Here is a 21,978-nt window from a genome sequence, read left to right on the forward strand (position 1 = left end):
TCTCCAGCTGAAACAACGGCCGGACCTGCCTTGCGTGTTGCGGAAGCAAAGCATCTCCTCCCAGTCCCACTTCCCTCGGCTCCCCGCACCAGGCGAAGGGGGCTTGTGCCCCCCCCGGAGAGTCGCCCTGTTATTAAAGCGGGGTGGGGGGGGCTCCGTGAGCGGGAGGCAAGGCAGGCGGGAGGCGCCTTCGGAAGGCAAAGGCGAGGCCAGAAAAGGACGGAGGGAAAGGGCAAAGACGTCGCACGCGCGTCGCTTCTCCTCCTCCTCCTCCTCCGGGACCCCGAAGTCAGCCCGGGGGCTCAGCGCCCCTTGGGCCCGGGGGGGGCAGGGTCCGGACCGAAAGGAAACGCGCCCGGCAGCCGCCATCGGGGAAGCTGGAGGAAAAGCCCCGCCAGGCCCTCCCCCGGCTCTCCCGCCCCGGCGCCTCCTCCGGGCCAACCGGCGGGCGGGATCGGAGAGGCGGAAGGGGCGGGGGCTCGCGGGGCGGCTTCCGCTGGGGGCGGGGCGGGCGCACGTGGGCGTCGCCGGGGCAACCGCGTCGAGCAGCGGGGGGGGGGCGGCGGCGGCGGCGGCGGCGCATCTGCCGGGCCGGAGGATGAGCGCGGCGGGGGCGCCGGCCGAGGTGGAGGAGGCGGTGGCGCGGCGCTACGAGATCAAGCGGCGGCTGGGCAAGGGGGTCAGCGCGGGGAGGGGGAGGGGGAGGGGGGGGCCCTCCTCTGCTCGCCCCCCCTGCTCACCCCCCCCTCCCGCGCAGGCCTACGGGATCGTGTGGAAGGCGACGGAGCGCCGGACGGGCGCCAGCGTGGCCGTCAAGAAGATCTTCGACGCCTTCCGCAACCGGACCGACGCTCAGGTGAGGGCCCACCTCCGGGGGGGGGCGGGGGGGCGGGCCTCCCGCCGAGCCCCCCTCCGCCCACGCGCGAGCCTCGCCTCCGCTCTTGCCTTGCAGAGGACCTTCCGCGAGATCGCCTTCCTCCAGGTGAGGCCCCCACCCCGGCCCCCCGCGGAGGGAGGGAGGGAGGGGCGGGGGTCTCTCCCCCTCCCCCTCCCGGCCGGCGGTTCAGGGGTCGGCCTGCTTGGTCAGTGGGGAGCGGCTCCGGGGGGAGGGGGAGGGGGAGGGCGGCCTTCAGCTTCCCCTCCCTCTTTGCTCCCCTCCCCCCCCTTCTAAATTGTCCCGGGAAGCTGTTTTTTTTCCCTTGAAAGGTTTGAAACGTTGGAAGAAGACGAGGGCCAGTAAGTCCTGCAAGTTCCTGGGCAAACTCCTTAAATAGGCGTTTAGGCCAGCCCTTTTTTTATTTATTTCTGTATGGATTTCAACAGTTTTGTAACAAATAACAGGTTATATAAACAGTTGGCTCTCAGAGGACAGCGTATATAAAAATGACTTTTTATAAAAATCGTTTTTTCTTAGAAGGGCTCCCTTGGCTGGTCACTATTGAAAGGCGCCAGTTAAGGGTTTTTATTTCCGTTCTGCAAAAACCACAAGCTTCCTATTCGTTCCAGCTTGCAATCTTAATAATTTATTAAACTTTTACGCTGCCTGAATTTCAGTGAAATTGGGCCACTCACAACAAACGAAATTACAATAAAATCGATAAAAGATAAAGACAATTAAGGGCAAATGCCGTGAAGTGGGGGTGGGGGGTCCCTTGCTGAGGGCCTGGGAAAATTTTGCACCACGGCGGGCGGTGGGGCGGGGCAACTGATTCTCGGAGGAACCTCCTTCCAGAGAAGCAGACAAAAGGCGCTTCCAGGGCTCTGATCTTGGGCACTCTTTAACTAAAGAAACCCGCAGGATTGATTCGGGACAGGTGGTTCCCCCAAGTAGCCAGGCCCTGTGCCACATTGAGTTGCCTCCAGAAGCAAACCCACAGTATATCTCTCGAAGCGGAAGCGTTACATGGGCACGTTGAGACATTATTGCTTATGCCACCACATTTTGGACCAGTTGAAGTTTCTGATCTTCAAGGGCAGCCCGATGTAGAGGGTGCTGCAGTATGCAAGGCGACTAGGGCACGAGTGACTCTCTGAACCTGTGCATGAAACGAGTTGTGCGAAGGCCTTCCTGGTCACAACTGACACCTGCTCTTCAAGCAGGAACTCTGAATCCAAGAAGACACCCCACCCCTAGATTGCATATCAGCTCAATTGGGGCAGAAACTTGGTGGTCTGCCTTGGCCAGCCTGGAGCCAAAAGATAAAATTAAAAATATAGCCCTAAACTGGGGGGTGACCCCATCCAGGTTCAGGTAGGTGTTGAAAAGGAGGAAGAAAGTGGAATCCTGTGGCGCCCTACACAGCGGGTGCATAGGGAGTGATCTCTCCCCCCCAACCAACGCTACCTGGAGCCTGCCCTAGAGAACCCAGCTCAGAAGGGCAGGCTCCAGCATAGGCCAGGGCTGGCTTGGTCTTTTGTCTTGCAGGAATTTGGAGGGCATCCAAACATCATTCAGCTCCTGAACGTCATCCGGGCTCAGAATGACAAGGACATTTACCTGGTTTTCGAATCCATGGGTGAGCTCTTCCCAGCTTCCCATGAGAGAGGGAGGGAGGAAGGCAGGCAGCCAACACCACAGAAGCCTGTCCAGCTGGATTCAAATCCTAGAAGTTTGCTTGTTTTTAACTATTGATTGCATTTTCTTTTTTTTCCTTTTTTTTAAATAAAGATTTTATTAGGTTTTTTTTCTTACATGTGTTAGTTTTTCAACCAGTGTGCAGTCTGGGTTCAAAAGCACTAATACATAGTCAAATCCTAATCTTTAGTTCTCTCCTCTAGCCATTTGTAGAATGACTCCCAGGTTTGGTAGTGTTCTGTTTCTTCTTTATCTTTCAGTCTCATAGTTAATCTGTCCATCTCTGTGCATTCCAATATTTTTTTAATTACTTCTTCTTCTGGTGGTACTCCTTCATTTTTCCAGTATTGCACGAAGGCTATTCTTGCTGCTGTTGTAATGTGTAGAACCAAATATAAACTTTGTTTATTTAATTTAATTTAATTTAATAATTTAATTTCTATACCGCCCTTCTCCCGAAGGACTCAGGGCGGTGAACAGGGCAATACATAATAAAAAACAGGATACAAAAATTAAAAAGTAATTAAACAACAATGCCCGTAATAAATTAATACATATTAAAAGTTAAAACCAATTTATAAAACCCACCCCCATCCCATCAGACCAGGCCAGCTTGTTCAAAAAAGAAGGTTTTGAGATCGCACCGGAAGGAGCGAAGGTCGGGGGCCATCCGGAGCTCGACCGGCAGGCGGTTCCACAGGTCTGGCGTGCCCACAGAGAACGCCCTCTCCCTGGGGGCCACCAGTCGACATTCTCTGATCGGAGGCACCCTGAGGAGGCCCTCTCTGTGGGAGCGCACTGGACGGAGGGAAGTTGATTAATCTTTTCTGGTATCATACCAAATAGAAAAAGTTCAGGATTAAATTCTACATGTTCTCCCAACATTTTTTCTAACCAGGTATGTATTTTTTTTCCAATAAGCCTTTGCTTTACCACATGTCCACCAGATACGATAATACGTGCCTGAGTTAGACTGCATTTTCATTTACAGTTATTTACATTGTTGTAAACACTTTGGAAGGCTTGTTTTCCTGAAAGGTGGGATATAAAATAATTGTAATAAATGAGTAAAATTCTAGGAACTAGTCAGTTACCAGGAATTAATACTGCCTCAAAGGCAGCAAATAAATAAAAGCAAATTTGTAAATGCCATTTCAAATAAAAGCTTGAATGGAAGATAAACCTGTGGAGGTGACTTGCAACACAAGGGTCTTAGGATGGTTTTAATTGTTCAGCAGTTTACAGAGTTATTTCAGAGTAATGAAAATGTGTTAATAATGGAAGCATATAGAAAAATCTTTTAGCGGGTTAGGGTTTATAATGGGAGATTATGCTCTGCCAATAGGGAATCCTGAAAATTAAAGCCCAATGTCACATCCCACAGTGTTTGTGATATATTCTGTTCAAACAATGCCAGTGATGTATTTTGGTCTGCAGCCACCCTCGGAACAAGGGCTACACATTCATTGCTGCTTTCGTTTTTCAGAGACAGACTTGCATGCAGTGATCAAGAAGGGAAATTTACTGAAAGACATTCATAAGTGCTACATCCTGTACCAGCTCTTGAAAGCCACCAAATTTATCCACTCAGGAAATGTTATTCACAGGGACCAAAAGGTATTTATTTTATTTATCAAATTTTAGGCCCTGACTCTAGTTCCTTGATGACTAGGCACTTACAAATAAAAAGACAAAGGACTTAAAAAACAAGACACGGGTGACCAGATGAACAGAACATCAGCCATAAACAGCCATAACTAAAGGAGATCCACAACCACACTGTCCCCAAGGCCCTAGAGGACAACCAGGCCTTTAATAATTTCCTAAAAGTCATAATGTAGAGGTCGTAGTAATCTGGGAGATACGCTTCCAGGGGGCAATTGTAAGTGGGCTTCCTGGATACCTCAAGATGATGCTTTTTGTATTTAATCAGTGGGACTCAGAGTGTATCTGCCCTGGTTGCCTGATTGTGCTGACTGACAGACAGACAGAGGCAAATGGAGATAAACAGTCCTGCAGACAGTCAAGGTATTCTGCCAGGAAGGGTCTTATGCACAAGAAACAGAAACTGTAATTCTGTTGGAAACCATCTGGTATCCAGAATAATGGGAGTCATGCACACGTAAGGCAGCCATCCCACCACCGCCTGCGTTTCTGTGCTCTGGACCACCAATAGGCTGTGGCTTCTGAATGAGCAGCCCCACTTAATCGTGAGGTGACCAGGGCAGAAGTGGCTGCCTGAAGGCCTGCTGGGCCAGAAAAGGCCACAATCGATGGCACAGATGTGCTTGTGTCGAGGCCATTTTAGGCGCAGCTTCTACCCGTTCTTTGAGGAGTAGCTGAGAGTGCTTAAATTTAATTGCAAGTCTTGAATGGGGAAGTGCAGCCCCACTGGCAGTTGATAGTGAAATACTTCCAGACCTTGGTAGCCTTAGTAGTAGACACAGCCACCTGGCATGATGAACCCTTCCTCTCCATCCAGCCCTGCATAGCTTCCAGGCACTTGGTTAGGATTTTGGCCACATCCCTTGGGCAGCCACACAGTTTCACTTCTCATCCAAGCCTTTCCAAAGATTTCACCAAAAGGCTTTGTGTGTATGTTGAGGGGAAGGGGAGGCAGCATCAAAGCCTGAGCAAAGAACCCGGGGCCTGATCACTCACCACCTGGCCACACCGCCGAGCGAAGGTAGCCGGGGAGAAATGGGAAGAAATGCCATAGAGCAACCTAGCCTCAGCCCCCACAGCTGACCCAGAAGGATGCCATGGCCACCGGCATCAAATGGCCTGGAGAGAGCAAGGAGCACCAGGAGGGATATCAGACCGTGAACTAGCGTGACCAACGTCATTTCTATACTAAATCCTGGCTTGAAACCTGATTGATCTGGATTCTGATCATCTGTTTCCTCCGGACTCTTCTGAAGCTGAAGCCCAGGTGCCCTCTCTCTACCACCTTCCCTGAAATGGGACTTTTGGGGGTGAGGAGGTACCACAGCCTCCTTTAATGATTCCTATTTAGGTTAAAAAAAAGTCTTAAATTAATGAAATTAAGTGAGGACAAAGTGGGGACTGGATTATCCTAACCATGACCATCCTTCTTCCAGGCACGTCATTTATTTACTATATTTCTACATTTCCTCCACTGGATTGTATAGTTTATAGTTTAAGTATGAGGTCAGTTAAATTGAGAGAACGTAATCAGCCAGACTGTGTCATGGTGAAGGCATCAGGCTAGAAACTGGGGTTCTGTGAGTTCTAGTCCTGCCTTTAGCATGAAAGCCATCTGAGTGGGCCGGCCATCCACTCTCAGCCCTAGGAAGGAGGCAATGGCAAACAACTTCTGAAAAATCTTCTCAAGAAAATTGCAGGGACTTGTCCAGGTAGTCTCGAGAATCTGACACAGTTGAATGGAATGAAAAAAACAAAACCCAGCCCTAGGTCTTGGGGTGAGTTCCATGAACCATTTCATGGCTAAACCCTAGCTTCATACCAGAAGGAAGGAAAACTTTGGCCTGGGGTAATGGGCTCCAGGGGAGTGTGTGTGTGTGTGTGTGTGTGCGCACCGGCAATGGAGATTAGGTGGGGCTATCTATTGCAGACATGCTCCCCTCTAACATAAGCACCATTATCTTGCATGCACGGTCTCTAGAAAATTCACTCATCACGGCGTGATAAGCAGGCCTTATAAAAGGAAGATTTTTAAAGCCTCACACTGGACAAGGAATTATTATTTTAAGGGGAAAGGGCTAGGCATGTTCTCCACCCTGCATTGAGGCCTTAAAATACATTTCTTTTATTAACTGGAAAGTGTTCTGGAGGAGAAGCTCCCATCTCTGATCACCGCTATTCCAAGAGAAGAGCGCTTCCCTTTTTTATCTGCTCTTAGTAGAATCGGGCATAGCCGGATGCCGGTGGGTTGAGTGATTTGATGGGTGTGCGAGTCCCTCCCTCACCGTTCCTCTTTTCATCACCTTTCGCTTCCAGCCTTCCAACATCTTGCTGGACAGAGACTGCTTTGTGAAGTTGTGCGACTTTGGACTGGCTCGTTCCCTGGGCCAAATCGAAAAAGATGAAGGCAACCCTGCACTTACGGAGTATGTTGCTACTCGCTGGTACCGAGCCCCTGAGATCCTGCTTGCGTCAAAATGGTAAGGAGTGGACTCCACGTGAACCGGAGGAGGAGGGAGGGTGGTTTTCTCCGGCTTTACTTTTCCTTCCCACCCAAAGTCCCAAACTTTTTTGAGAGCTTAAGGGGGACTAAGCAAGCTAGAGCCGCAGAATGAAGTTGTAGTTTGGGTTTCGTAACCAGATGCTTGTTAGATTATGACAGAAAGGAACTGTTCCCTGTAATCAGAGATTGCGGCTTCCTGGACTGACCATAGTTTGAAATTTGTACAAACCCTGAGGCAATTTGAGGGTTAGGGTTAGACATTAGAGAAGCAAACCACATAGCAATCCTCCCCATTTTGAACCAGGAACAGCCTGGTTGCTTCCTTGGTTCAAAATATCTGGTTAGAGAGGAACTTGTGGATCCACCTGTCGCATCTGAAAAAGCTTTTAAAAAATGGAGACCTTCTCCGGTGCTTGGGCTGGAAGCAGGCTTTCCTGTCAGCTGTGGACGTGTTTCTTTCAGAGCTTCTGCCCCTTCTGGGCTTGTAGCTGCTGGAGGGTCTTTTATTTTTTCAGTTTTTCCATAATTAAAGGATAACTCAGGAGCCAATAAATTCAAATGAGGATTGGCAAAACACCTTTGGCCACTCTTAATGGTTGCACTCCCTTTTAAAAAAAAATTTCCCCTTCTCCTGTAGTTGCAAAGATACAAGCTGTAAAGTGACAAGAGTTTCTTGGGTTGCTTTGTAAAGGGTGAGGCCTGGCGAGGGTCAGGATCTGAGTGCCATTGTTTTCCCTTCCCCTTTATTACGGGTTCATTTCCCAGGAAACTAGCTTTCCTGGGTCACGTTTTCCTTTTTGTGACCCAGGCCGTGTCCATGCGCACATGCCTTCTTTCTTTTTTCCTTCAGCGCCCCCACCCCTTCCTTTTTGCTATGCAGTAGCTTCCCACTCTTAAGCAAGACCAGCCGTGGCAGAAGTCTTATTTTCTGGTTTTGATACGCCTGTCTTCTCCCCCTTCTTCATCCCCTACATTCTTTCCCTCACGCTCCACCCCCTCCCCCCCACACACAAATTGCCACCGATCTTTATCAGTGGGAAAGCTTAAAACAGCAATCTTTCTGAGAGGAACACATGCCCCCCCCAAATCCAAGAGGTAGTGAATGAAAGCAAGAGAAATCACAAATAGCAGCGGACCCATTTCCGTGACCCAAAGCACAGCTGGCTCTAGAACAACACAGAACCGGGTGAACGTCTGTCTGTGGCTGGCAGCCATGCTTGGCATCTGCTCCTGGCTTGGCAGGAGGCCAGGGAGGAGGAGGGTAGCGCAGCCTTGGGTGGTTATGCGGCATGTGCCAGAAGACACCTAGGAGGCTCTCTTGCTCTCAGTTGCACAATCCTTGCTTGTTGTGGATTTCCTCCCCCCCCCCCCGCTCCATTTCTCCCATGCCCTTCTCTAGTTTGCTTTCCAAATGGACCAATCTGCCTTTCTCAAAATGTCCCTGGGACAGAAGCGTCAAAGCTCCTCCCACTGTCACCTGCAGGTGGTGCCTTAAAAGGTGGCATTCACACCTGTTGCATGTGGGGAATCCTTATCTCTGCCGTGCCTGAATGATCTTGTGGGCCTTGCCTGTCAATCCGCTGCCCTAGTATGTGCTGCCCACTGAGACGGCCTTCGATCAGTCTCAGCAACTGTCCGTGGAGATTCTCAGTCATCCAGGTCATGAGGCTTCTTGGATGAGAAGTGAAATGTTTTCAAGGAAAGAAACCCCAAGAAACTCCAATTGCCTTTTGGAAAAGCACTTTTGGGATAGTTTCAGCAAGATATCCAGCTCGGACAATGGGGAGGAGGAGGGGTGCTCCTCTTTGGGCCGGGGCTGGGGGTTCGCTCTCTCGGCACACAGAAGCCCGTCACTGAGGTGGTCTCATGCAAAAGGAGCTGAGGCAGGGGCTGCCCGGTGCAGGTGCAGAGTCGACCGCTTACCGTGCGTGCACTCAGTGCCTCGAGAGGGAAGGCCTGCAACGCCCTGGGATGTGATGGGTCAGGGCCTCTCTGGCAAGCCCCGATGAGCCATCAACTGCCAGAGTCAGACGCTGGGAGTGGCTGCGATCAGCAGTGACAGCAGCCCTGGGTGATTGATTTGGGTCAGATCTCTGGATGTCGGCATCCTCTCTGTGATATCAGAACTGCAGGAAAGCGCTCCCTTGACCCTGTTTGCAGGTAATACAGCCAACAGCTGAAGATGTTTCAAAATGAGTGATCCGTAGGTACAGGGTGTTACATGCAAATGCACCGTTTTATCACGTATGCCATTTTCCTAATTTCCTTATTAGGAGCAGGCAATGATTGATGTAAGTTAAAAGCACCTTATCCTTGATCATAAGTAATTGTTTCTAATTTGCTTCTTTGCCTGGGAATTGTACACAGCAGCAGTTTAAACAAATGCTACTGGTTTCTAATTCTTGTGTAGCCTATGCTTCCCACCCCCTATTCTCTTTGCTGCCAGCACTTTGTTTTGTACAACTTACCTGCTGTTATGACAGCTTCTGGCTGACTCTATTGTGCACCCGAACTGTGACTCAAGACATGTCCACTAATGTTTGCTGATTTGGGATCCCACAATGTATATAACACTACCCCGCATGAGGAAAATGTAGACAGAAGATTTTCTCCTCCTCTCATAATGTTAGAACCTGGGCCAAGCATTTAAATTAAAAGCAAGGCTATGAGGACCGATAAAAGGAAGTTGCGGATTCTGGAATTTTTCTGCCATTGGGTGTGGAGATGAGCATCAATTCAAGAGTTTTAGAAAAAGAATGGACAGGCTCACATAGAGTGCTCATATCCTTGAACACTGGAAAAGCAGGCATGCCGGCACAAGACAGGCATTGCCTAGCTTGGCAGTAGCGTCTGTTGGAAGGAGCCCTGGGCGTTCTTGCAGGCCACAGATTAAACATTTGGCCTGTGAGATGCCGAAGCTGCCGCTGAAGGACTCGGTGCGGTCTTGGGCTGCATCGAGGGAGGTGCAATGTGGAGATCCTGGGAAATGGCATTTCTGCTCTCAGCTCCGCTAATGAGACTGGCCTGGAACACTGGCCCAGTACAAGGAGGAGGCCGAAGAACTAGAAAGACGGTGGAGAAGAGGGGCCTGGAGGCTAAATCTGTTGTGAAGGTTAGGGGAACAGGCTACTGGTCCAAAGAAGAGAAGGGCTGAGGTGAGGAGAGACGGCAGCATTCTTTCAAGGACTGCGGCAGGGAAGAGGTGTGGAGGGCAGGAGAAGGAAGAGCAGGTGGAAGCGTTACAGGTAAAGGGGGGGTTTCCTGACCCAAAGGGCCCTTCAGCAGTGGGGCAGGCTGCCTCTTGGAACGAAGGCAGCTCCGTTGCGGGAGGTTTTCAAGCAAGGATTGGCAGCCACCTGACTGGAATAGTCCGAGGACTCTGGCCTTCGGCAGGGGGTTGGGCTACAGGACCTCTCACTGTGTGTTAGTTTACTACTCCCTGATCACAGCAATAACTGCTGGGCAGTTATAGTTGAAATTGGAGGCCAGACTTTTGCATACATGTTTATTAAAAATTTTAAATTGTCTAATAGCAAAAGCTCTCTGTGCAATTTACAGAAATGGTTCTCCTGGTGGCTACTAGGAAGAAATGGAAGAAATCACTTCCCTTCTGCCAAAGCGCCTTACAGGTTGGCTGGCCATTCCCTTCGAAGACACGGCCACCCCCGGAAGCGCCAGGGGGAGAGCGAGAGAGGCAGGCAGGGCTGGCGGAGAGAGTGAAAGGGGTGAAAGGAAACGGAGGGGAGCTGTGCAGCCACACCTCAATTGAACGGATGACTCGCAGGCAGGAGCCCCTCTTCTTTTCTTCCAAATTGTCAAATTGGTATACAGGAGAGACTATGGGAGCTGCATAAGCCTCCAGCCAAACTGAGTGGCAAGGAACATTTTGGGAACGGGGAAGCAAATCAGGTAACTGTATAATTTTGGAATGATGGCAGCAATATACTAAAGCGTATCCTCAAAATCAGCGTAGAGAAATTATGCCGCTTGTGACCAAAAGACCCCCGTTTTCTCCACAGCCACCGTGTGATGCAATTTTTTGGACTACATGGGCCTTGGCCACATTCAGCCTCTGTATTCCTTATATAACAGTCACATTGTGAGTGCCAAAACATTTCTTTGTGCCCTAAATGAATGGCATGGCTGGCATTGGAGCTTGATTGCAGTGCCCAAACCAGAGCCGTTTCCAACAGCCGAAGCCGTTTCCCCAGGTTAATCAGATTAGGTGAACTCTTCTGCTACTTTTTCAGGGGAAAACCGGCCCCTCGTCCCATGCTCGGCACCAGGTGCACGTGGCCTTTGCGCTTTCCACACCGGGGGGGGGGGAGGAACGGGACTTTTGATCCCAGCTGCCTTTTCTTCTTTCCCTGCAGTTACACCAAGGGGGTGGACATGTGGAGCATCGGCTGCATCTTGGGGGAGATGCTGCTGGGGAAGCCCCTGTTCCCAGGAACGTCAACCGTCAACCAGATAGAGCAGATCCTGCATGTTATTCCTCCCCCCAGCGCAGAAGGTAAGAAGGGCTCTCTCTCTCTCTCTCTCTCTCTCTCTCTCTCTCTCTCTCTCTCTCTCTCTCTCTCTCTCTGGGTCTCCCTCCCTAGATCTGAGGGGACAGGCAGGTGGAGCCATTCACAGCTCCCTTCTGGTGCGTTGTTGCATCGCCATCCCTTTGTTCCCTCCTCCTTTGCCGAAGGGAAACCGAAGGCTCCCCCCCCCCAGAATCTCACCCGTTTCTGCTCTGAGGCGCCTTGTGGATGCCAAAGATTTTCTGCTGTTCCTCCTGCTGAGCCCAACTGGCGCACAGGCAGGCAGGGAGCTTCTGAGAGTTTTGCAAGCAGAGAGGGGAGTCCTGGGATGTGGGATTGATTTATTGAAGCTGGCGCTTCTGAAGAGCTTCCCATAACCCCCCATCCCACCCACCCCGACAGACTCTTGAGCAGCTTGGCCCTGGGCTCCAGTCCCCCCTTACAAGATGTCTACCTTCATCCTCAGCCAAGCTTTGGAAAGGAGGCAGAGTCTCCCTGGGATGGCCCACAGAGGCACCTTGCCCCTCCCCTTTCTGGCTGTCGTAGGTGTCGGCCTTCTGGATGGTTTGGGAGCTGATCCTCGTCTCAGCATTGGAAAGGAACACGGGTGTCATCTAGTTCAGGCCCCTGCTAAGGCTGGAATTTGTGGAGACGTCGAGGGAGCTGAGAGCGTCCGTGGAGATCAGCAACCCAAACCTCCTGTTACCCCCTGGGTTTAGGGTAGCAGGAGGGGAGACGTCCACGAAACAAATTGCCACCCATTGGCCAAACCACCGGAGTCAGACTAGAGCACCACCTAGTGTCCCCTTTCTGCCCCCAACCACAGAGACAGTGTGCACCAGCCTCGTTTTGAAAAGGCTTCTGTGTCTGCGTCCCCAAGTGCAAAATAAGCCGCCTTTCTGGGTCTGGAGGGCATGAGACGACCCGGATCTGAAAGAATCTAGCCCAGGTGGCTTGGATGGGGAGGGGTGCAGGGGGCTCACCTGAGCGCAGTCCAAACCCAAAAGTGGAAGAGGGGCCGCCTAAAAATGGCCCCTGGGTCATCCCCTGGGTTCCCCCACACTTCAGTTGAATCATAGCTTATTCGGCTATGATTTTTCTAGGTTTCAGCTCTCTCCTGCCCAGCCCACCCGGCCAGCGGGACTAGTTTGCAGCTCGGTGTGTGTCGTCCCGCAGACAGGGGAGCGCAGGAAAGGGTCAGGGAGGCCGAGAGCAGTGTGGCCGGTCTCCTTCAGCAGCCCTGGAGGAGCAGGTGGGAGAGGAAAGGAGGGGGGACCAGCCACCCCCTGAAGAATCCGATTAGTTTGCGCCCCTTCCTGAGACGCCCTGTCCCTCTCTGGTAAGCCCTCCCTCTTAAGTCCCCAGCTGTGCCCGGCCTCTCGCCAGGGAGTTGACCTCTAGGGCCTTGGTAACCCCAAGGACTCCGAGGCTTTCAGGTCAGAAGAGAAGGCGAACTGCCCGTCTGTTCAAGGTACCCACTGGAGGACGAGAAGACAAAAGAAGTCTGCAGGGAAATTTATTTGTACTTCCTGGATTTAGGTGCTGCTGAAGCCCCAAACTGCCCTCTCAGACGCCAGGCCCTGCTGGAAAGTACGAAAAGGCTCTCCTCGGTGGTCCCTGAGACCCTGAGGGGATCTTCTGATCCGTTGCTTTGCTTTTCAGATGTGGAGGCCTTCCGTTCTGACTACCGAGTCTCCGTTATCAACCGTGTCAGCTCCCAGTAAGTGTTTTCTTTTGCTGAACGGATCGCAGTTCCCGAGGAGGCACCTCTGTCACCTCGGGGTGAAAGGCGGGCTGGGAGCTCTCTGTGGAGTGGAACTGCAGTGTGCTTCCTGTCCTGGCTGCAGGCCCCAGCTGACTCTGGAGGAGCTCTTGCCTGCCTCCACCCCTCCCCAGGCCCTGGACCTTCTGAAGCGGCTCTTGGTCTTCAACCCCGAGAAGCGGCTGACGGCAGAGGAGGCCCTGGAGCACCCTTACGTGCAAAGGTGAGAGCCCCCTGGGGCTTCGCTACGGCCGTCTGGTCTCTCAGACGGGCAAAGCCGTGTCCCAGCCTCCCTCGGACGGCCTTGTGCTCACCCGGCCTTCTCTCGGTAGGTTCCACTGTGCTGCCAAAGAGCCCGCTCTCGACCGCAGTGTGACCCTTCCTCTTGCTGACGACGTGCAGCTCTCGGTGGCTGAGTATCGCAATCGGGTTTATGAGGTAACCCCGCTGCCCCTGGCCCAGAGGGACCCTGAGGGGGCCTTCAGCTCCGCTCTTGGGAGATCCTTCATGGCCCAGAGAGCTGAAGGAAGAGGCGTGTCCCGAAGGTGTAGGAACCTTGGGAGAGAGTGACTATGGCGCACTCGGGTTTACCTTAATGCAGGCAAGCATGACTGAACAAAGTCGGGCTGCTTTTCTAGAGTTTAAGAGCTGACTTCAACAAACTAAGAAAGAGAATAGGAAGGAGTCCACGGATGGAAATCCTGAAGGGGAAAACAGTTCAGGATGCTTAGGAAACCAAAAATGAGGTAACAAAGGCCCAAATAAAATATTACAGAGAAAGAAATTGTGAGCAGCTTGGTTGCACAAAGAGCTCTCTCGCCAGCTGAGGATAGGCTTAAGATACAGAAGGATCTTAACAGACTTGTCCAACTGAATGAAATTCAATGGTGAAAAAAGTAAGGTTCTGCATTTAGGCAGGAAAAATCAAATGCATAGGTATAGTATAGGTGGTACCTTGCTCGACAGTAGTAACTGTGAGAGGGATCTCGGAGTCCTAGTGGACAATCACTTCAATATGAGCCAGCAGTGTGCTGCAGCTGCCAGAAAAGCCAACACAGTGCTAGGCTGCATTAACAGAGGGATAGAATCAAGATCAAGTGAAGTACTAATACCACTTTACAATGCCTTGGTAAGACCACACCTGGAATACTGCATCCAGTTTTGGTCACCACGATGTAAAAAAGATGTCGAGACTCTAGAAAGAGTACAGAGAAGAGCAACAAAGATGATTAGGGGGCTGGAGGCTAAAACATAGGGAACGATGCTGGAATTGGGTCTGTCCAGTTTAATGAAGAGAAGGACGAGGGGGGACATGATAACAGTCTTCCAGTATCTCAGGGGTTGCCCCAAAGAAGAGGGAGTCAAGCTATTCTCCAAAACGCCCAAAGGTAGGACAAGAGGCAACAGATGGAAACTAATCAAGGAGAGAAGTAACCTAGAACTAAGGAGAAATTTGGAACCACCTGCCTCCATAAGCTGTGAATGCTCCAACACTGGAAGTTTTTAAGAAGAGACTGGACAGGCATTTGTCTGAAATGGTATAAGGTTTCCTGCCTGAGCAGGGAGTTGGACTAGAAGACCTCAAAGGTCCCTTCCAACTCTATTATTGTTGTTATTGCTATTATAAAAATGACAATAGATGGAAAGAGAGGCTTGTAAATAGAGCAGAATTCCAGCAAACAATAGTCTGAGTTTGCAAGGACAGTCTGGAAGGCTCAAAGTAAACTTTCAACAAATGCCAAAGTAAAAACAAAGTTTCTTATAAATAAACCTATAAAGGCTTCTATATAAGGAGCAAGAGGCCTTTTGAAGATGAGGACTAGGGAGGACATGATAACTGTCTTCCAGCAGTGTGAGGGGCTGTCAGAGAGAAGAGGAGGTTGACGCAGAAGCCTTCAGGACAAAAAGTAATGTCTGGAAGCTTGTTAAAGAGATAAGGAGAAATTTTCTGACAGTGAGAACAATGAATCAATGGAACATCTTGCCTCCAGTGCTCTGCGCTGGAGGTTTTCAAAAATAGACTGGACAGCCGTTTGACTGTGATGGTATAAGGCACGGGTAGGCAACCTCGGCTCTTTTATGACTCATGGACTTCAATGAGTCACAAAAGAGCCGAGGTTGCCTACCCCTGGTATAAGGTATCCTGCCTCGAGCAGGGGTTTGGGCTAGAAGACCTCTGACGTCCCTTCCAGCCTATGATTTTATGTTCTCTGTTCTACATACAAATGGTGCCATTAGTCTTAATGAGAAAGAGCTCCTTCTGCCTGAAATTTGGGCAAGTCAGTTAAATATAGACAATTATACATGTCACTACAAAATTCCCTGTGTACGTGCCAAGAAGCTCTTTTACCCAGCATAGTTTGAATTTGCTCTATTGCTGATGGAAACGATGCCATTGCTGTGGCCACATCAGAACAGAAGTCTGTCCATGCAGTGTCACAGGCAAACAGGGATGGTCCATAACAGAAGAGTTGGAGGGGATCTTGGAGGTCTTCTAGTCCAACCCCTCGCTGAAGCAGGAGAAATTATGTCATTCTGGACAAATGGCTGTCCAGTCTCTTAAAAACCTCCATAAAGACCAGGTGAGAGGTGTGTGTGTGGGGGGGGAATATAGCTCTGACCCTGCCTGTCATTCACAGAGTGCACGAAAAGAGGGGGCTGGGAAGTTTTTCAAAGGACTAAAAGGAAGATTTTGGGTGAATCAGGCTGGGAAGCCATCCATAGTTAGTGTTTTCCTCACTGGCTGGATTCTGCTTAAAAGGAATTTTTCCCCTTCCCCTTCTCCTCCCGCTTTCGAATTTCCAGTGCAAGTTTTAGTCCTCCCTGTCATGTTGCCTTGGCTCCTTTGGCCACAAAAGGAAATTCCGAGTCCCTCCCTCCCTCCCTTCTCTCTCTTCCTTCCAGTTGATCTTGGGATGGAAGGCCAGCAGCCAAGCACAGAAGCAACAGCCCCTCCATCGAGGTCATCTTCTGTCTGGTTCCTCGGAGGCCAGTTCCCCTCCTGGAGCCCACTACCTGATGCAGGGAAGGACACCGCCTCTTCCATCCCATGGGTCACCTCCACCTCTTGCGGCAGCTTCCCAGCAGAGAGCAAATGAGGCAAGAAACCCAAAGCCAAAGTTGAGCTCCACAGTCTGCATTCCTACAGTTAATGCAGCTGCCCAAAGTAAGTGCGTTCTCCTTGCAAAGGTACACTAAAATTTTGCAAGAATCTGCCTTCCTGCCACAAATGAATACATGTTTCCGTGGGTAGATTAATTACATTCCAAGATGTCCCAAAGTCCTTCTTCAAAAGGCAACTGGACTTCATTTTTTCCTTGAAGATGTTTCACTTCTCATCCAAGAAACTTCTTCAGTTTTGACTAAATGGTGGGGAATGGAAGGATTTATATTCCTTGCAGTCATCTGGTCATTAGTACTCTTTCTGAGAGTTATTGAGGCCACTTGGAGGCTTATCAGTGCCCTCAGGGTCACCCGAATAGTGCAAATGGGTGTGGAGCCTTCTTGGAACTGCTGAAAGGACTGTGTTGTAAACAGGAGATAGGTGGTGTCGGATCCCTCCCCCTCTGCTGAGAGAGGGCTGTTCAGTTTTAATGTAGATGGCTTCTTTGACCCCTCTTTCAAACCAGGGGTCCTCTCTGTCCAAAATGTGGACTTTACTGTCTTTGAAAGAGTGGCCTTTATCTTTCAAATGAAGATGGATTGCTGAATCTTGTCCTGTTGGGTTTGTTCTCCTGTGTTGTGCCATGTGTTTATGAAGTTGTTATTTTATTTCTGCAATGTACAGATGTGCACATGGCTCACTTCATTGTACTGCATACACCACATTGCTCAGTTTGTGTCTGGGTGTTTTATCCTTGGGGTGGAAAAGCTTCTGCCTTAGTGTATTTTGGGGGTTAAAGTGTGAATGTATATTGTGCTGGTTGAAAATCCTCCTGAGCTCTTCAGATATTCCTGCAATGCATGGCATGACAATGTTGCTTCATTTATTGTCGTCTTTGTCTGTTACGGAGGAGCTCCTGCTGGGTCTTTCTTTGGATTCAATGAAGGCCCACTCAGGATAGCTTCCTCTTTTTCTTTTCCATCTTTGCTGGTAGGCAAATGTTCAGCCCGGTGGTGTAGGGGTCCGATCACTCCCATTTTGTGCTCCAGTGGGTGGTGAAAATAAAAATGTAGATACTGAATTCTCTCTCTGTGCGTGTGTAGGGGGGGGGTGTTCTGTAAACTTCAGTGTTAAGGATTCCATCTTCCTTAATGTGTACTGCACAGTCCAGGAAGGCCAAACTGCAGTTGCCAACACGGTGCTAGGCTACATTAACAGAGGGATAGAATCAAGATCATGTGAAGTGTTAATGCCACTTTACAACGCCTTGGTAAAGCCACACTTGGAATACTGCATCCAATTTTGGTCACCACGATGTAAAAAAGATGTTGAGACTCTAGAAAGGGTACAGAGAAGAGCAACAAAGATGATTGGGGCACTGGAGGCTAAAACATATAGGGAATGGTTGCTGGAATTGGGGATGTGTAGTTTAATGAAGAGAAGGACGAGGGGTGGCATGATAGCAGTGTTCCAGTATCTCAGGGGCTGCCCCAAAGAAGAGGGAGTCAAGCTATTCTCCAAAGCACCAGAAGGCAGGACAAGAAGCAACGGATGGAAACTAACCAAGGAGAGAAGCAACCTGAAACTAAGGAGGAATTTCCTGACAATTAGAACAATTAACCAGTGGAACAACCTGCCTGCAGAAGCTGTGAATGCTCCAACACTGGAAGTTTTTAAGAAGAGACTGGACAGCCATTTGTCTGAAATGGTATAGGGCAGACATGTCAAAACTCACGACGTCATGTGATATTGCACAACGTATCGGAACAGTTTTGCCATTGTCAGCAATCGGGTGGGCGCGGCTTCCTCGTGACGCGTCTGGCCCGTGGGCCAGCAGTTTGACACCCCTGGTATAGGGCTTGCTGCCTGAGCAGGGGGTTGGACTAGGTCAGGGCTTTTCAAACTTTTTACCCATTGTACCACTTTTAGGATATGGCAGCATCCGAGTACCACCAGCCGCCTAGCAAGGTGTCAAAAACTTGATGATCAAAAAAAAAAAGAAAAAAAGTGATGAAGTGCAGGTAGTCCTCGACTTACAACAGTTCGCTTAGTGACTGTTTGAAGTTACAATGGCACTGAAAAAAGTGCCCCCCCCCCAGCCACAGCCGAGCAAGACACCTGCCTGCCCGCCCAGCGGCGCTCATCCTCCTGTCCGAGGTTTTCATTGTTGTGAGCATTTCTGTTGAGGATTGGCAGCGGGGTTGGGGTGGGGGGATGTTTGGTTTTTATTCTTCCCCCCCATCTGCTGGGTGGTTGCAGCAGGTTTTGGTCACTTCACATGACCCTGGGACACTGTGACAGTCATAAATAGGAATCAGTTGCCAAGCATCTGAATGTAAGTCACAAGACCCTGGAGATGCTGCTACATTCCAGCTGATTGGAGCTTCTTCTGGGCTCAGAAGCGCCAGGATCAATGCTGAGCTCCAGCTGGAGCCTGGTGCTGATCCTGGCGCTTCCGCTGAGCCCTGACAGCCCCGAAGAAGCGCTGATCCTGACGCTTCTGCTGAGCCCTGACAGCCCTGCAGCTCCAGCCATCTCTCGCTCAGGCTTGTGCGGTGCTGCCACCGGTTCAGCTCATTCCCTTCCCCCGCTACCATTTTTCTAGGATGGTCACGTACCACCTGCCAGGTGCCAATGTCCCACAGGTGGTACCCGTATCACTAGTTGAAAAGCCCTACTACTACTACTACTACTACTACTACTACTACTACTACTATTATTATTATTATTATTATTATTATTATTATTATTATTATTATTATTATTAACATCTTCCCAAGTGAACTTAATGTATCTGTCCACAGAGTTGATGTGTTTGGTGAAGCTTCCAATTCCTGTGCTTGAGTCTTGACCCGGGTGTCTCATCCACATATCTGTGCCAGTGGAGTGGGTGGAGTTCCTGTGAAGGAGTTTAGGGGTTTGGTTTCTACGTCTTCGATGTAGAGATTGGCCACAATGGGGGACGCAGCCGTGTTTTTGCCTGTAGAAACCTTCACTGTATTTAAAATAGGGAGTGGTCAGGCAGAAGTCCAGCGTGGCACATAGGTGGCTGGGCTGAGGTTGGTTCTGCCGCCTAATGTGCCGCCTTGCAGCAGCCGTTTCTTCTCCAGCGTGACAGCTCCGGTTCTTGGAATGCAGCCGAAGGACGCGGGCTGTGCTACAAGGGTTAGTAGGCACTGGGCAGCCCTGTGAGAATGAGATGGTCAGTGAAGAGTGGTGGCAGATGGGGGAAAAACTGTCTTTGTGTCCAGTTGTTTTGGCCTGCAATACCCTATAGCGCCATCCTGAGGGGTGGAGTTGAAACAGCTTTATGTCCAGGATGTGAGGGGTCTGCGGATAACTTCTCAGCCATCCTTGATTTAAGGATTTCAATTCAGGTAGTCCTCACCTAGCAATTCCAATTGTTAAATCGGGGATGTGCACCAGCTTTGATGGGGCACTCTCAGAGATTCCCCACAAGAAATGGGCAAAGGCAGGACAAATGCTACCTGATTTAATTTAACATCCATTAACGACAGATTCAACTTCTTCATAGTTACCCTGCTTGTTCTCTCTGGCACATAACGGTTCCAATTTACTGACCACTTTGTAAGTGCTCCAGGAGCTGCACCCGTGATCGCTGGAGACCGTAGAACCTCAGGTTGTCTATACCTGCCTGCGATTTGCCCAACTTTCCCTTTTTCATGTTTCTCCCCTTTCCAAAGAGTTCCTGCCTGCTGACAACGTGGCGACAGGTCCGCCTCCCTCTGGCCTTCGGCAGCATCGGAGAGCAGCAGGCACATCCGCTCTTTGGGACGTGAGTTGCTCCGCCTTTTGCCCTTGCTGATGCAGACCTTGCAGGACTGCAGGCGTCCACTGGGACCCCAGGAGCTCCTGGTCCTTTCCACTTGCCGGGCTGGCACACGCTTCACCCGAGGTGATCCTGGCTCCTTCCCATTTTGATTCCAGAGTGCTGCCAGGTTTTCCTCTTTTTCCTGTTGATGAAGGGTTCTCGGCTGGTAGCAAATGTTCAGAGGGGCTTCCAAGAAGGGGGCCCAGTGCTTCCTACGTGCTGCATCCTGGAAGGGCCTCCCCCGCACAGCCATGCGTGCGTTTGCGTAGCCCTCTGTCCCCCCTTCCTCTTGGCCTGCAGAGAGACTGAGGAGCTCTGCCTCACAAAAGGGGCCGTGTACATAAGACCCACGGCACACAGCTGTTCCACGGGGGGTGCGCGCGTGTGTTTCTCTGGAAGGAGCCCCCAGCTCTTAGCCCGCCTGAGGGCAAAATGATCCCTGCGCTGCTGACAATCAGCTTTCAGGTGTTTCCAGCTCTTTGTCTGTCCCTCTGACTTTTCCCCTCTCGTCCCTGTTCCGGTGGGGCTGCCTTTGGTTTCCTTTAAGCTGGGTGGTGCTGGGGGAGTTGTGTGAGGCCAGTTGTGTTTCAGAGTCATGCAGTCTCCTCTCTGCGATCTGCCCCAGCAGGTGCCGAAGGGGCCAGGAGCGGCAGGCCAGACCACGTCCCCCTGCAAGCCTCTTTCCTTGCTCAGCCAGGCTCAGGAAGCGGCCCTCCACCAGCATCTGATGAGGAAGGGGGCTGTTCCCAGCAGGGCTGCCACTGGGCTGGTGAGTGAAGCTTGGCCTGACCCACAATCCTGGGCTTGGCTGCCTTCCAGCTGGAGGGCTCCCCTGGGACAACCCAGCTTCACTTTCCCTGGCCGGGAAAAGCTGAGGGGCAGGCAGGGGTGGGGGGGCCTTGGGGTGGGGAAATCCCTCCCTCCCTCCCTCCCTGTGTGGTGGTTGTGTGGGATCAGTGGGGGAGGGAGGGCGCTACGTTCCCCCCTTGAGCTCCTGGAAGAATGCAGGATGTGATTGTGCTAATCAGCGTAATGATCCTGGCCTGCTCTTCCAATTGTCCGCCTTTTGAGAGCCTGCCCCAGTCCACCCCTTCGATTCACCCCAAAACTCCCCTCTTTGCTCTTGGCAGAACCCCGAATCCCACGGCAGGGAAGAGCCTCCTTTGTTTCTGAAGCCCTGCAGGAAAATGTTCCAGGTTACAGCAAACGTCGGAATAGCTGGTGACCCCAAGGCCCACCTGGGCAGCTACTCCCAGTCCTATGGGACCATCTGCAAGTCTGCCCTTCAGAATCTGCCTCTCTCGGGCGCTGCTCGCCCAGCGCTCGCCCCCAGCCCCCAGGAGCTCTGAGCGTGGCCTCTGGTCAGCACCACTCGGTGGCTTCTCTCATGAGAGGAGGAAGCGCGGGGCAGTCTGAGCCTTTGCCTGGTTCCAGCCAAGTGGCAGGTGTTTTTTTTTAACGCCCAGGCTAGCCGACCTGTGTGTTGGGCACTGTCACAATCAAATAAAGCCTCCCGTTTTATTCTGAGATAAAACACTTTTCTACACGGAGTGAAGTCAGCAGCGCCTGTTCTTTACTCAGGGTAGGCTGGGTTTCGAGCCCCGGGCACTGGCTGGTTCCTGGCTGTTGGAGTCCTTGCCCAGCTGGGGAGACCTCCGCTCTCTGCTTCCAAGGACCTTTTCTGAAGACCTCAGCTGCGCTCTCCCTCCCTTCCCACCTGATCCTGCAGGAGCCCCTCCAGGAGGCCCATGGGAGGCTGGGAGGGGATCCCAAAGCAGGCAGGGGTGGGGTGTTTAGCCAGGGGGGCCATTTCCTCGATAATGCCACTGCTGCGCCCGACTGGCACCTGCATGGGAATCGACACTGGGCACGGTGGAAAGAAGTGAGGCTGCATTTGTCCACTTGTCTGCCTGGGTCCAGGTTTGGAAAATGGGCTGCAGAGAAAGTGGCACATTCCCCAAACCATGCCTGTGTGACTGCTGCCCCTCCTTCCTTCCTGGCCCTGCGACCGG

The 21,978-nt window shown here is 51.2% G+C and overlaps 1 protein-coding gene across 5 annotated transcripts; it reads left to right on the top strand.

The window, feature by feature from the left end:
* Window positions 1-562: 562 nt before the first annotated feature.
* MAPK15 (mitogen-activated protein kinase 15) lies at window positions 563-21,516 on the top strand (the record flags this gene model as incomplete). 5 transcript variants are annotated; one of them, XM_081325849.1, is made up of 14 exons in its annotated part: window positions 563-679; window positions 758-856; window positions 953-982; window positions 2,426-2,516; window positions 4,062-4,192; window positions 6,557-6,720; window positions 11,117-11,256; window positions 12,932-12,989; window positions 13,117-13,254; window positions 13,364-13,469; window positions 15,936-16,197; window positions 19,839-19,930; window positions 20,592-20,735; window positions 21,097-21,516. In XM_081325849.1, 14 exons carry the CDS (start codon window positions 599-601, stop codon window positions 21,313-21,315), a joined length of 1,755 nt encoding a protein of 584 aa, XP_081181975.1. In that variant the 3' UTR covers window positions 21,316-21,516. The 5 variants fall into 5 exon arrangements, 4 of the variants coding, with proteins under 4 accessions (XP_081181975.1, XP_081181976.1, XP_081181973.1 ...); XM_081325850.1 differs by lacking the exon at window positions 953-982; XM_081325847.1 differs by having other exon boundaries at window positions 599-856.
* Window positions 21,517-21,978: the final 462 nt, after the last annotated feature.

Source organism: Vipera berus, assembly GCF_964194415.1.
Source record: "Vipera berus genome assembly, chromosome: 3".
NCBI lineage: Eukaryota > Metazoa > Chordata > Lepidosauria > Squamata > Viperidae > Vipera > Vipera berus.